This window comes from Megalops cyprinoides, chromosome 16, assembly GCF_013368585.1.
Source record: "Megalops cyprinoides isolate fMegCyp1 chromosome 16, fMegCyp1.pri, whole genome shotgun sequence".
Taxonomy (NCBI): domain Eukaryota; kingdom Metazoa; phylum Chordata; class Actinopteri; order Elopiformes; family Megalopidae; genus Megalops; species Megalops cyprinoides.
Window position 1 is genome coordinate 25,644,239 of NC_050598.1, and position 14,616 is coordinate 25,658,854.

At 41.4% G+C, this 14,616-nt stretch overlaps 1 protein-coding gene across 1 annotated transcript; it reads right to left on the reverse strand.

Annotated features, from left to right (window-relative positions):
- Window positions 1-4,408: 4,408 nt before the first annotated feature.
- cd40lg (CD40 ligand) lies at window positions 4,409-8,614 on the reverse strand. The gene is made up of 5 exons (XM_036548572.1): window positions 8,355-8,614; window positions 6,229-6,369; window positions 5,959-5,980; window positions 5,697-5,783; window positions 4,409-5,411 (listed from the first exon to the last, which is right to left on the reverse strand). The coding sequence occupies exons 1-5, from the start codon at window positions 8,526-8,528 to the stop codon at window positions 5,041-5,043; spliced, it is 795 nt and encodes a 264-aa protein (XP_036404465.1). The 5' UTR covers window positions 8,529-8,614; the 3' UTR covers window positions 4,409-5,040.
- Window positions 8,615-14,616: the final 6,002 nt, after the last annotated feature.

The following is a 14,616-nucleotide window of genomic DNA, read 5'->3' on the forward strand; positions in this document are numbered from 1 at the left end:
TGCTTGTTTTTATAAACAGTTTGATAAAACGCTTTGCTGTGGTTAGTTACTGTAGCCTTCCGGAGAGTTTCCACTAGGGCTGAAGATAATTTTCTCTTCACTCTCCTTACCTAACGATAGAAAATAGGAGTGGTATTCACATATTTAAAAAAAATTGTTTCCTGTCATCATTCTTGAGAATAACACCTCTATACATTGTGCAACCTTTCCTGCCTTTATTCTCAATGCATGGTGGCATGTCCTTATTGTGTAATCATTTTAAAGGTGTGAATCATCTCTGATTCAGCTCAAAACACTAAAATAGGTTTCCTAGAACTACTAAAGATGCCCTTTAAATTCCCTTAAACCAGGGCCGCAGGGTCTGCTGGTCTTTATTGTACCTATTGCATCCGTCAAAATTTTATATCATTAGTTGAGGAGGGAGTCACCACACCTACCCGTTACCATTTACCTGATTTACCGGTCCTAGTGCAAAGGAGGTGTTGACATCCAGAGGGTGACTGAAGTTAATCTATTTAGAACTGAAATAGAAAAGAAACTAGGATCTCTTGCTTCCCTTCAGTAACATGGGATCCCTACCTCAGCCTAACACAGGCAAAATTACCAAATGTTATAGAATATTCCCCTTGCGTGCATTTTGCTAAACCACGGGGTGATGTCGCTTTCATCCTCTCTGGAAGCTGACCACTGTCAACCCAATCCACGCGATATTGTGTAACGTGCTGTAAAAAATGCATTTTAACACATTCTTGACCAAAGACACCGGTAAACTCTGTGACTCAAGAATTGCTGGGAACTCGGGGACATGGAAAGTTATCGTATGAATTAGTCGTCTTGTTGCAATCTTATTACAGTCTGTTACCAATCCTAAAACCACCTTTTTTTCATTTACTGGATTTCTACTTCTTGCTGCTGCTGCTGCGGTCATGGTGGTCTCTTTTTATTGTGGTGCAGATAAATAAGCTTCCATGCCCTAGATCTGCATTCCGAGCATACTGATTGGTAACCAAACCGCATTTGCTTTTCTATACAGCAGCCAGTAAGTTGGTGGGGACCAAAGCCACTGTAACACAACTTGCCATCAAACAGAATCTGTCATTGCTTGAGGTTGGCTGTCCTCACACGCCGTCAGGTAAGGGAAGGTCCCATCCCACTGCGTCCCTGCCAGGGGCTCTGAGGCAACATTATCTTAGCCAGGTCATGTACAGTGACTGTCACTGGAGTTTGAAGAGCTGACTAAATTCATTTTTGGACATGCTTCCAAATGTAAAACTCGTTCTGAAACGTAGTGTATCACTGCATGTATACGGAAACCAGCAACTGTAATACTATGATGTGCAAAGTTCACCTGCAATGGTTTCAGTTCACAATGGCCCTTTTTCACAAGCTGAAACAAAAATTGCTTACTACAACGTATGTGACAAACAAAAGAAAGATCAGAGACCACAGTCACCATAACTGTTTACATTTAAAAAACATAGCATATTGAAGGCACACAACTTTTTCTCCTTCCCGTTAGTACTTGTGAACTCTGAGACAGATCACCCTAAGACACTGTGCTACCTGCCTGAAGACTATCACAGAGTCGTTGGTAGGAAATTGTGATTTTCTTTCCTGTAATGATGGTGACGGGCATTCTCAGACCCTCCACCTGTGGCTTGCGACAATAAAACTGAATTGCTGGGAACTACAGTGATATCTAGACTGAGGAGGCCAGAGGAGTGTGGGGGACTTCGAGTAAAACACGTGTAAGTCTGCTTTGTTGCCGAGTTTCGTTGCTAAGAGCCTGAGCCCTTCAGGGCACCCGTTTTCAAAATACTCAGCAGACGATTTTTTTTTGTTTATTTACTTTAGAAGGTAGAATTCGATGTTACGTGGAATTACGAAGAAAGGAAAGACTGTGAACTGTGGCAGACAGTTGTGTCATTTTAGCCTTTCTGCATGTTGGTTTTCAGTGTTTGTGGTGGCGCTCATAGAACACATGCATAACAGGGTGGATAACACATCTTAGTAGGCAAGAGGTGGACCAGGAGTGCTGACCGTAGAGGACCCCTGGAAAAGTGTGTGAAGCTGGACTGCAGACGGATTATATTTTGTATGGCCACCCTTGGGTTACACATACTTAACCATTAGAATACAGCCCTAAAACTGATCAATCAAGCCAATCAAGTGAGCCCCAAAATTCCATTAAAAATAACAATGTATGTCAGTAATTCCAATCAATAGCTACCTGTGATTGATCCTCTGTCAAACCCCAAAAATGTTAATATACACCATAGCATTATTATTATTTTATTGCTTTGACTTTGCATTTGATTTTGAGTGAATTATTTTATTTCAGCTTATGTTTTTTTTCTTACAGCAAACCCATAGAAAGGAGGGTGGTGTGGTAAAACGTGTAGAATTAATTGAAAACGGCAGAGTCGGCAGTCCCTCAGTGATAACAAATTCACTGTGCAGCCCTAGATATATAGCTGAGAGCCACAGCCACTGGAAGAGATTCTATTTCCATATAGAAGACATTCTTACAGGTTGAAACACATCAATATTTAGAGTGTGTGTGCCTGTGCCTGTGTCTCTTTGTTATCACTGTGGTTGTATGTGTATATTAGATGAGCTAATACCAACCACCCTGACAATATTTTGCTCAATAAGTACGTTTCTTCGTCATGCTGATTCCATAGTCATGATTTCATTGGGATTCATAGTAACCATATGAATTTCTCTGTTCTTCAGTGTTTTTTAATTGGGCTTCCAAATTATTTCATGTAAAGATATACATCATCAAATACACTTGCATTCTAACTATTTAATGTACTAAACATTCCTTAATGTTTAATCAAATTCAACAATTGAAAAAATGTTATTATTGTAAATATACAATAATAACAGTATAATGTATATTATATATACATAGAGTATATGTGACACATAATCTCTGTATGCATATTTTCATCCCTTCTCCTTGGTGTGTTGTATGACAATCTAAAAGAACAGTGTCTATTCTTTAACTTAGTTTTCAAATGTCTTACATAGAAACAGCCGAATGGATCAAACAGCACCCATGTAAATCTAAACAATTTTATTCAATTTTTCAACTTAAATATAACGTGACACCAAGTGCTCAATCCACAATTTTTACATGAACAATCTGTCAATTGCAATAAATACACAGAAAGTGAAATATTTTAAGCATGAATTCCCATTTCACATTTAAGAGCAATAAATTATTTAAGCAATACACATATATACAAAATATGAACACAAAAATTGTCATTCTCATTTAGCCAAACACTGGCAGTACTTTCTTATGCCATCACTGTATACATCTGCAGCAATATTACTTGGCTCACATTTTTATGTGGATCACTCAATGCATTTTTCTTGTGTCTTTGTGTTATCAGAGAGCCCTACAGATATAAGGACTGAGAAGTGAATACTGGCATAAACTTACACTGAACACAATCTTGAAAGGATGGAGACAGCTGCAGACAGTGTTAAAGTAAGACCATCCCTGTACTCAAAGATGTAATGGAATCTTTCTTTCTCAGGAACAGATAATCTTTGACATATGTAGGCTGTTCTTTTACAATCCTTTTCTGTGTTTTGTTTTGAGTTTTCTGGGGGGTAGCTTCGAATCTGTAATGCAGTCGGGGAAATCAAGGAAATAAGGCCATCTAAGGTGCTGGTTCAAACTTACCCACCTTAACATCAAAAATTCCACACTGTCACCCATGCTTGCTAGCTGGGAGTCTCACCAGGGTGCACTGTGACTTTACATTCATGGCATGCCGAGGTGGAAAATCAAAAGTGAGAGAAATAGTACTACCTCACCCTGTTCCAGAGTAACCCTAACCAGGGTAACCAGAGTAGGTCATTGCCACTGTATTCCAGTTTCAGCTACAAAATCGCTAAATATGTATTGGTGTGGCCTTGTTACTTGGGGCAGCTATCTAGCCTGGGAGATCAACATATGGGAGAAGAATATGGGCCAGTGCCTAGCTGAGAGAAGTCATTTGTTTTGACTCTTGTGTATGTAATAGATTTGAAACTATGGAAAAATTTGTTTGTATAGCAGACAAATTTACAAAATTAATTAATTAGATATGCCCATTGTAGTGTTGTTTCTCCTACGAGGTCCATTACTGCCACAGTTATGCAAATACATGAAGGCAAACATAGTTGTAGCTCTGACAAACCGTCTAATGTGTAATGAGTTAGCCCCAATAAATGCTGTGCTGTGCACTTTTCACGGTGCCACAAGCATGTATGCCTGATCAATAAGCTACATCCACTCACCTTACTTACAGTAACATGACTGCTATTTTAATACAAATCTGACTCTTCTATCAATTTTGTATTTCCTGTAAGTGTCAGCAACTCAGATCTCCAAGAGTTTGTCCTGTCATCATCAACTACGGAATCTGTACCTCCTACTGCTTTTAGCATCATACCGGAGTTCAGCAGTTGCACTGACATCCATGGTTTCTTCATCTGAAATTGGAATACAGCACCTACTTTTTTTCCATTCTGGCTGTGTGGCATGAAACTAGACTGTAGTGCAATAACAAACGAGAAACGAACACAATAAAAAAAAATATCAAAAAGTACAAAAAGGGAACATAAAAAAAAAAAATCTATTGGGATGCTTCAATCCATAGGTTTCCACATTTTTCCCACTTACATCCCTCACTACAGGGTCATCAATGTATCATTACTTCTAATTGTTATTATTACTCTGTTAGGATACATCCTTATAATATCATTATGTGTGTTTCCGGTCCAGATCTCATGGTGACCTTGCCTTGCCATTCTTGCCTTCTTCTTCTCTGATTGTTCTCATACTCTAGTCCTTGGTGCAGAGTGAAAGTTTAACCGTTTTTTTTTCCAGTAACCCTGTGTAATTGATTTAGTCAACATTAGATCGAACACAAAGCCACACCCATCCAGCTGGTTGCAGTGGAGTCTCTGTTGGGCTTTTCATCCTGGTGGGGTCATGGGGGGTCAACATCCCAAGAGAAAACGTTTTGAGGATTGCAGTCACAGCCTGAATAATCCAAAGGCCGTGGTGGTCACATCAAAGTTGATCAGATTCATGTCTGTCACGTTAAGCGAGAGCTGCTCCTCCTTCTCCAGCCTGAAGACCCCTCCCTGGAAGGAGGTGTGTGCCTCCTCGTCCCTCATGCTGCAGAAAGCCTTGAGCAGGAGGTCCTCCTTGTCTGCACTCTTACGCATGATGGTCTGGACCAGGGGAATCTTGGGGTGCACCTTGGTGAAGGTCACCTGGGAGTAGACGTAATAATCCCCGGGGACGACGATCTTCAGCGCACCCGGCGAGGAAAGGTATTCCACTTTCATCAGCAGAGAGTGGTCCCTGTTCCATTTCAGCGTCTGTGCTGCAGGGGGCAAATTTACATGTTAGCATGATAGCATTAAGCATGTAGCTTTTGTTAGACTATGAGATTGTTTTTTTTTTTTTTTTTCCCCCACATGAAAGTAACACCTCAGAGGGTCTTTACCAATTGACATATCTCTGTAGCCACAGACATCTCCTGTAAATGCCTCCCTCATTTCCACTTCAGCCTCCAAAGGAAGAGCTTTTTTTTACCATTTTGTAGGTATGGGCAATGGTGCCTGAAGATCTGAATGTGGCACAAAGCTTTTTAAAGGAGCCTACTTAGTTCTGCCTCACTCACATGTAGAGGGACCGGAGCGGCGCTCCACTGTCATGTGGGCCACTGCGCCAGAGCCATAAAATGGCATGCCCGCAGACAGGAAACCGGCTGAAATGGACATGAAACTGTTAGTCTTGACATTACCCTCCTTCACAGTAGTGCAGTTATATTTGAAACAGACTGACACGGTGGCAATAGCAGTGGGTAATGCTGTTATGATATGGTAGAAATAACAGTAGGCCTGTGAATATGTTCAAAATGATGTATAAAAATTCATATATACCTTTCCCTTCTGCTTGTGAAACCTGAAAACATGAAACACACACAAAAAAAACACAATTAATACTTTCATTTACTGGTATAGCAGCAGTTGTTAATTGGCTCAGATATTTGGAAATACATTATTTGTAATTGCCAGTATACACACACACACAAAGTTGTGTTCTTTCTTTCTTCGTAACCACACAACTAATCCATATCCTGGCAGAGCATAGCATGTGGTCACAAAGGTATGAAAAATAATCAGTCACAGCCTCTATTATGCAAAGCATACCTTTGAGATGATACTCCTGTATTTGCTCAAGAGCTTCCCACAGTCCAGCAGTGTGTTGTAGTCTGAACTGACGTCACACTCCTGTAGTCTCTTGAGCACGATGAGGTCATCGTACTGCCTACCCTGCAGCTCTGTCTGCAACTGTACAGAGAGGAAAGTGGAAAGGACAGTGCGTGGATTAGATATTTCCACGCGTAAATGCTCCATATTTAGGCCTGTGTATTGTTCTTCATCATTTGCAGCAGTGTGGCACAGTGTTAAAGGGCGGGGCCTTGGGCAAGGTGCATAACTTGAATTGTCTCAACACATATCCAGCTGTTTAAAACAGATAACATGTAAAAATTGCAACCTGTGGACATCCCTATGGGTAAGAGTGTCTGGTAAGCTAATGCAATGCATTGTTTGTATGTACTCTGATTCCTGGCTTATGGGCTAAACAGTACAATAACAGCATGTTGAGCAAACAACAGGTTGCAGTGAGAAAACCATTGCTGTGGTGAGCACAGTAGGTGCAATCACACTAAAAAATGGCAAGTTTAACTGCAGAAGAAGAAACGATAACAGCTTTCAAAGTGTTAAACTCACATAAACTCTGATGTGCACAGTACATGGAAGATGGAAAAAGAAGGTGATTTGCCAGTGCCTTCAGAGCAAAAGCTGTATATCTGATTGTTTAGAAGACTGTATGCTTCCTCTGCAATGCAAGGAGATTTGTACATTGCTTTTCTGCTGAAAAAGCACCATCTCAGAAAACCACAGAACCCAAGATGCAGACTATCCTGGTGCTTGTGTCACACAGGCCTTGTTCTGAAGCTGAAGAGACTGGTGTATTTTTAACACAGATTAGTAAAACAGATAAACACCAAAACCATTGTACTGTTACTGACACAATGAAAACAGCTGAGATATAGCTCAAAGAACATTGTTGATACTGCTCGCCAGATTGCTTGATCAGATTGCTATGGTCGAATGAAGTAGAAATTTTAGGTTCCTTTGCTTAGGCATAAAAAGATAAGTAACATAAGTTTACTTTCAAACCAAATTTGAATTGTTGATTTTACAGTTTGAAACAGATTGAATGGCTGTTGAATTTACAGCCTTGGAGATAAGTGTTTTTATTTAGGGTCACGTGTAATAATTTCTTTCTTTCCATAAACGTTCAGAATTTGTGATATTTCTGTCATATTGCTCAATTTGAAAACACAGAGCAGAGACATCACTTACACATTACATCAGATTTCCCTGCTACAGCTATCACTCAAAGATTCATTGCTGAGATTGCTAAAGATTTCATTGCTATGAAATAAGAAGGAAGCAAAACCCGGGGAACACCTTTGGCTGGACATCGTGTATTTATATATCAACCATGGGAAGGCTGATGAGAATTAGCACATGATTGTTTTTTCCAAATACAATATTTCCCTGAAGCTCCTTTTCTAATCTGCAATTTTTCATAAAATTTTAAGTTAATTTAAATAGCAAGAAGGGCACTTGCTAAAAGGTCAAAAATGATTTGAAATATCAAAAAAAAATGAAGATCATTATTTCATGAGAACAGAATGAGGTGCCATTTAATTTATCAGATTATTTATTAATAATTGATTCATTTCTTCAGTTAGTTTTTTTTGACAACTTGTCCATGCTATTCAAAGACATTATTGATTCACTTTGTAGTCCTCATGTTTTTCAAACACCACAAAGGAATTAATCTAAATTATATATATGGACCTGTTTGCTCCAGTTCTGTGAAAGCATTGTTGCCCTGACTCCAGCATGGATTCATAAACCACCTCACAAATACCTCAGTCTGTACCTCTCACAATCACAGAAGATTCCATCAGCGTATGGGACTAAAAATCCAACAAAATTTTTTCCTTCCAAAATGCAGACATTTCTTTTCAACCCTGCGCTGGCAGCAGCTTATGGTCTATTGGCTTAAATCAAGATCAGCTATTGCTTTTGGCTGTCCATAGAGATCATCAGCTGGAAGACTGACTATTCCCAAAAGAGCAAGCCTCACTACAGAGCCTATATATGCCCTGAGACATTGTAGCCCATTGTACATTACACTACATTACACGCATTTACATTACAATACATTGTAGCTGATCGCCCAGAATTCTTACCATGCTGCTCTTCCTGAACAGGTAGACGAACCCTCCAAAGGTCACCACCATCTGGAGGACCATGATGACAGACAGGAACCAGAGGAGGGGGGTCATGCGGCCCCTCGGCGGAGGGTGCAGGCCCTGCCGTGGGGGCACAGGCGGAGGGAGGCTGGTGTGGAACGTGTTGATCATGGCAGAGAGAGAGGCAGGGAGCGACGGAGAGAGAGGAAAAGTGGCTGCCTAAGCACCACGCGTGCTCCGGAGGAGATGCTCTCATCAGCCTGAGTGCCAGTGGAAGGGAGGTTCTTAGGTGCTCAGAAGCATTTTTGAGGTGGCCGCCTCTCATCTTTTTGCTCCGCCCCGCAAACACTGTCACCGGGCCTCTGTCTCTGAGAGTTTCCATCGCTCATCATCAAAGATGCTTCCCCAGCAACCTTCCCCACGCCCCCACGCCCCTACAATGCAGGCCCTGTCTGAGATGGAGCAGACACCTGATGTGGGACCCAGCTGAGATCATTCCCACCAAACAAATGACTCCATGAGTCTAGTAGCCCAGAATCCAGCAATATTCTTCTCTCAGTTGATCCACTGGCTCCATGAAAAGAAAGGAAAAGAAAAAAAAAATGCCATTCAAGAAAACCATCTAGTCCTCTGAGAGGTCTTCGCAATTAGAGTGGGCCTTTGAACAAGCTGAGCACAAGGGTTACTACCAAACTGACAAAACTAACATGCAGAAATGAGCCATTATTCTGCAGGGTTGCTCTCCTTGCCTCTACACGCTTTGTAACTTTCCTGCCACTTGTCGAGCAGTCCACACCTCTGTGTCACCTCTGATTAGCTGTTCTCATCTAATTTGGCAGTTGGCTTTATGCAGCGGTTAACTGTGTGACATGCTAGCCTCATTACAGTGCAGCCCTGCTAGTTTAAATCAAAATTAGCACAGAGCATCGAGTCGGCATGACGGTCACTGTAACCACAAGAGGAATGCGTCACACACAGAAAAAGAATTGCAGCTTTCAAAATAGATATCTCTTTCAGGTCGGTGATGGTATAAGGTGTTTTCCGTTAATATATTCCGTTAATAATTATGAGATGAAGATTTCCATTTATATTAATTTCACAGATGTTCTGAGCAAGTTACTCAATGGTGTTAAGATATAGCCATGTTCTGGAGCAGATCAGGCTGACTGATAGTGTGGCGTGTATATTGCATCAACAATCCAAGCAGGTTACGTGGTTTCCTCTCCTGGTACCCCAGCTGAGCGTTTTAATTCAAGTTGAAAAAAGGGGTCCCATTAAAATAAGACTGCACACACCATCATGCAATCCGGTGACCTCGTTCAGCCTCTGTGCAAGCATTAGCATGTGACAGCAGGTTGCAAAGTAAAAGGTGAAAGGGTTTATGTTTCTTGGTAAGGAGAAGGGGCAAAATTGGAGCTGCAATCAGCATGCCTGGCAGGTCTGTCCATCCTGCCTGTGCCAGCTGCAGAGTCAGCCGTTTGAGCATGAGTGTGTGCTGATGCTGTGATCGTGGTGACCGCCTGGGGTGCAACAAGGTGCTCTCGCTGTGGGTGCAGGGTGCGAGGCAGTCTGCAGTCACTGCTGCTGTAGCCCCAGCCAGTTACCGACCAACATTTGGACACAACAATGATCTCAGTGCACTTTTTCTGGAAATAAACAATGGCTTCTGCTTTTCCGTAGCTCTTTCGGAGCATTCCATATTATGTTTGTGCCCTGGGAGCATTTGGTGCACTTTTCTTGCGGCTGTTAAATAATGTGCATTACATGCAAACCACAACTACAAAACATAAAGAGGTGTGTGAATGATCCTAACATTGCAGCGAGTATCTGAATTCCCTTGTGCACAAATAGGTTTGAACACGATAAATTTATGGTTGTTTGGAGCAATGCAAGCCTTCAGGTAATTACAGAGTCCTGCTGATGTTTGGCTTGCTAAAGTCCGAGAGGAACTTAAAGTTGGAGATGTGATTGTCTAGTTTGAATTACAGCCCTAGTATGGAGATGAAGCAACACATCAGCTGTATGCACTCTGACAATCTGAATGCCCCTACTTTAACCGTCCAGGTGCCCCGGTGTGCCAATAAATTAGTATGTTTAATGTCAATAGTAGATTATAGTACTGATTTTGTTTTCTCTACCCAGGTACCTCTACAGATACACTTAGTGATTTGGATCCTTTGTGTGTGAAGTCACACAAGTCTGCATTCAGCTTTCAGTGGACACATGCTAGATGGCATTGTTGTGTTTCTTGCACGAATTCCTTCAAGGGGGTGCAGATAAGAGACAGTTTAGAAATATCTTTGACAACTCAACTTAGCAATTTTGCTGAATGTGTGACTCATTGAGTGGTTGAGGGTAACCACCGTGTAATGGAGTGTGCGATGGATTGACACATGTTCGAATTATGGTCTTTTTTGTTCTGTATACGTACATTGTTGTTCCGTAGACTGGATGAATTGTTATGTAAGCAATACTGTCGAACCCTGTTTGTAAAATTAGCTATAAAGTATGAGGTCAGATGAAATTAACTGTATTAGTCACTTCCCTGAAGTCCAGTCAAAAGAGACACTTGAGCAATAAGCAGGAGTTCTTCAGAATTTTGGCTTTTAACCTCGCTGCTCCCACACATGGTGAACTGCATGCTGACACTAACCACTACGAACCACCTCGGAGAGGAAAAATCATGGGCCCATGATTTGACTGACTGACTTGACTGACCTGAAAGAAGCAGACATGCTTTCTGTTTGGAAGCAAAAGTGTGGTTTTCGTGCTTGTAGGCGACATGTGAAATGCAAAAGCCACGGGGAGGCCAGAAACCTAAAAACTGCCCCAAATAAAGGTGTGAAGATGATTCACTCTCTGCTTCCTGCTGACCTTTCTACTCACTGTCTTGTTTGTTCGTTTATTCTTGATTACACACATTATTTATTACTTTGCCTCCAAATGGCTTCTTGTTAGAGAGCGTGTCATACGCTCAAACAAAGCACGATAATGAACAAAAAATATCCAAGACAGAATTACAACATAAAAGTGAGGTAATAATGTGATGATAAGAGCATTTATATTAAATTAATTACACTCTCCCATTCAGCTGCATAAAATGTACAGTGACTACAGTTGTTCTACATGTACACTCTTTCTCTAATTTTGGCATGATGTACCTCATAGACAGGCAGCTGAATCACTGATTATTCTCCATTAGCAAAACCCCAGAAAGTTTCTCTTTCTGTCTGTATGTATGCATAATTATGCTAATGTCAGTATGCTGTCTCTTACATATAACCACACCATTCCATATGCGTTTCTGGGTGGCGTAAACGTCACAGGCAACAGGGAAAGGCAAACATTGAATAATTTGATTCATTTCGCTGGAAATGGAAATGAACATGATGTGTCTCGAGGCGGACTAAATGCTTTTTACATGCTGCGCTAATTGGTCCACAGATCATTTCATTAAATCTGACAAAACGTTTGTGTGTGTTTTTTTTTTCTTATGCTTCAAAGGGCACCAGGAATCCTTGGATTAAAAAATAATAAATTGTTTGGTTGATTCCCAACATTTATGAATCAGCCTTATAAGGCCTACTGACTCGGTTCTCACTGGCATTCACTCGTTCGCTCTGAGCTTGAAATCTCTGTGGTTAAACCACTCTATTCATTGTGCTCCATGGAACGCAGTTACAGCTGAAGCTCCTGTTACAAACTGACAGAAGCCTGAAGTCCGTGCTCTCTGAGCGGTAAGTTGAGGGAAAAAAAGAGAGATTTTTTCAGCATTCAGCCCCATTTTATTTGTCAAAGTGCAACCTACACTGTATGTTTACACATGACTCAAAAAAAAAAACAAACCAAGTGGTCTACACTGTGGTAAACCAAACAACAGCGCCTTAATGTATAATGCAGCTGCAGGAGCTGCAAGTTTCTGTTCTTGCAGCGATGTTGACATAAACATGCCGCAGTCAACATGTTTATCCTGGACTCCTTATTCCTGTGCGCAAGCAAACCACTGAATCTGGAGTTCGGTGTGAGGATCAGTGCATCAAAACAGCAGCTGAGGGTGCTGAAACGGGGATGAAAGCAGACGGACAGCCGTCAGATCTCACACGGACCAGTTTCACAGCACGTCCTTTCTCGGCTATGTGCTCTTCATGTGGTTCACTGTGTTAAAACGCAGGTGATTTTCACACCTTTTCACTGACAAAGAGTCATTTCAGTATTTTTAAAAACCGAATTATGTAACAGTCCAAGTCCTGACTATCGGCCGAACAACTGAGAGATTTTTATCCCAAAGACAAAGGACATCTATTGTGGTCATTCTCTGTTGGCCTGGTGACTGTGTAATTGCTGGTTTTATATGAATGGGGACCCATCAGACAATGACTTCAGCAGCAAACAAAAGCATAAGCAAACTCCGGCAGGCCTATGAACAAAAGCCTTCACTTGTCTCCCAAAAATGAAAGGTTTTAGTAAAGTGTGTTTATTGTGCTACATATTGTGTGAAATGTTTCTTAATGCAGGATCCCTTATCTTACATTTCAGACATACCCATGACAGATCTGCATTTCATCAGCTTCATTTTGAAAACAGATTAACTGCCATTGTGTGTGTGTGTGTGTTTAGTTGAATTAGACCAGCCATTGGTTAACAAGCTTCACCTGTCTAACAGGGATGTTAAATACAGGTGTGTGTCACTTTTTGTGAGTAGTTAGTTTGCGGTGGCTTGGCTGGAGGGTTTCAGTGTTTTTAATGATTGTTAGATAAGTTAAGTCTACTGTTAAGTCTACTGATTACGGGTTAAGCATGCAGTAGACGAAGGCCTTTCATCTCCAGTCGGCAAAGTAATTTGAAACGGTAAGTGAAAATAGGGAGGGCACTTTTGAAATGTGTGATCGACACATCCTCCTGCTGGGGCGAGAGGAATGGGCTTTTAGGTGGTACGATCAGTTCAATTACAAGTGGAAGTAACTGCTCTGTGTGATGAAACTCTGGCTGTGCAGTTGGAATCTTCAGGTTTGTTTTCCAGCATGTCAGGAATAACCCAGAATGACGTAATTGCGTCCACTTTAGTGCGGTGCTAGAGACACCAAAGTTGTCGCAGCTCCTTGTTAGCAGTACATGAATGGAACAACTGTCAGATGAATGCTGACCACCTCTCCACTATCCTACGTAATGTGTATGTTAAGGGAATCATTAAAGAAACTCTCTTTTTTTGACGTTTTGGACAGTCTCGCATGTGTATAGCCTTATTTGCCCATTTGGAGCAAGAGGACAGCATTCAGCTCAGACAAGACTGTTCAGAGGAGCGCGAGACACTCCGTATCTAGACGGCACAAGGAATCCTGAAAGTTGCGTTGTCCTCAGATGGTAAACACTTTTAATGCATAAATGCTCAAATTGTCAGATTCTAGTGGTTAAGGAGTGTAATGCATTTTGTGTTAATGAAGAGCTGAATCTGAGAGCTGTGTTAATGTTTTCCTTTGTCCTTGGTGGAAGGGCGATTTGCCACTGTCACCCTGGTCCTGCTTGCCTGGACGTTACGCACTTCACGATGTATGGGAAAGTGTTCATGCAAATTAATTTTGATTAGAATTGTAAGCAGCGAGCTTGTATTATGTTGCCTTTGTTGCCTAACTGATTGCAGAATTAAGTAATATCCCACCCTAGAAGTTTCAAAGACTGATCGTTTTAGAGTGATTTGGACACATATTTTCTTCCAGGCACTCAAAACTACCACCAGATTAAAAATGCACTGATATACAAGAAATGGCCAGAAATTCTTTACTTCGACTTAAATGTAATGAAGGGAAATGAAACTCATTCCACCCGTGGGAATATTTCAAACTGTAGTAAGAAGCAGGGACATCTGATTTCTTTGCCCATGGAGTTCAGTTAATTCATTCTTTTATTTATGTTTAGCACTGTTGTCTGGGCAACCCTCAACTTTTTGATGCTGACGTGGCAAATGTGAATAAATTACTCTAGCTGGAAAGATATCAACATGACAGCATCCGACATGAATAGAACCTGAACGAGTGCGTTTGGAATGTAGTACACTAACCGGTCAATGTTTCCTCATCGCTCGGAGCGTGAAGCGTGTGTGGAGTTTCCGCGCGCGGGTGCGTAGGACTGCTGAGCGCGTGAACTGTATGAGCATGTGTAATTCAAACAGCCCATAGCGGCAGGGAAAGCCGCCTTCCAAGCCCAGAGCTGCTGCCCTTTTCCTGGCGCACCAGGAAAAAATACAGTTTAAGACACTGAAATA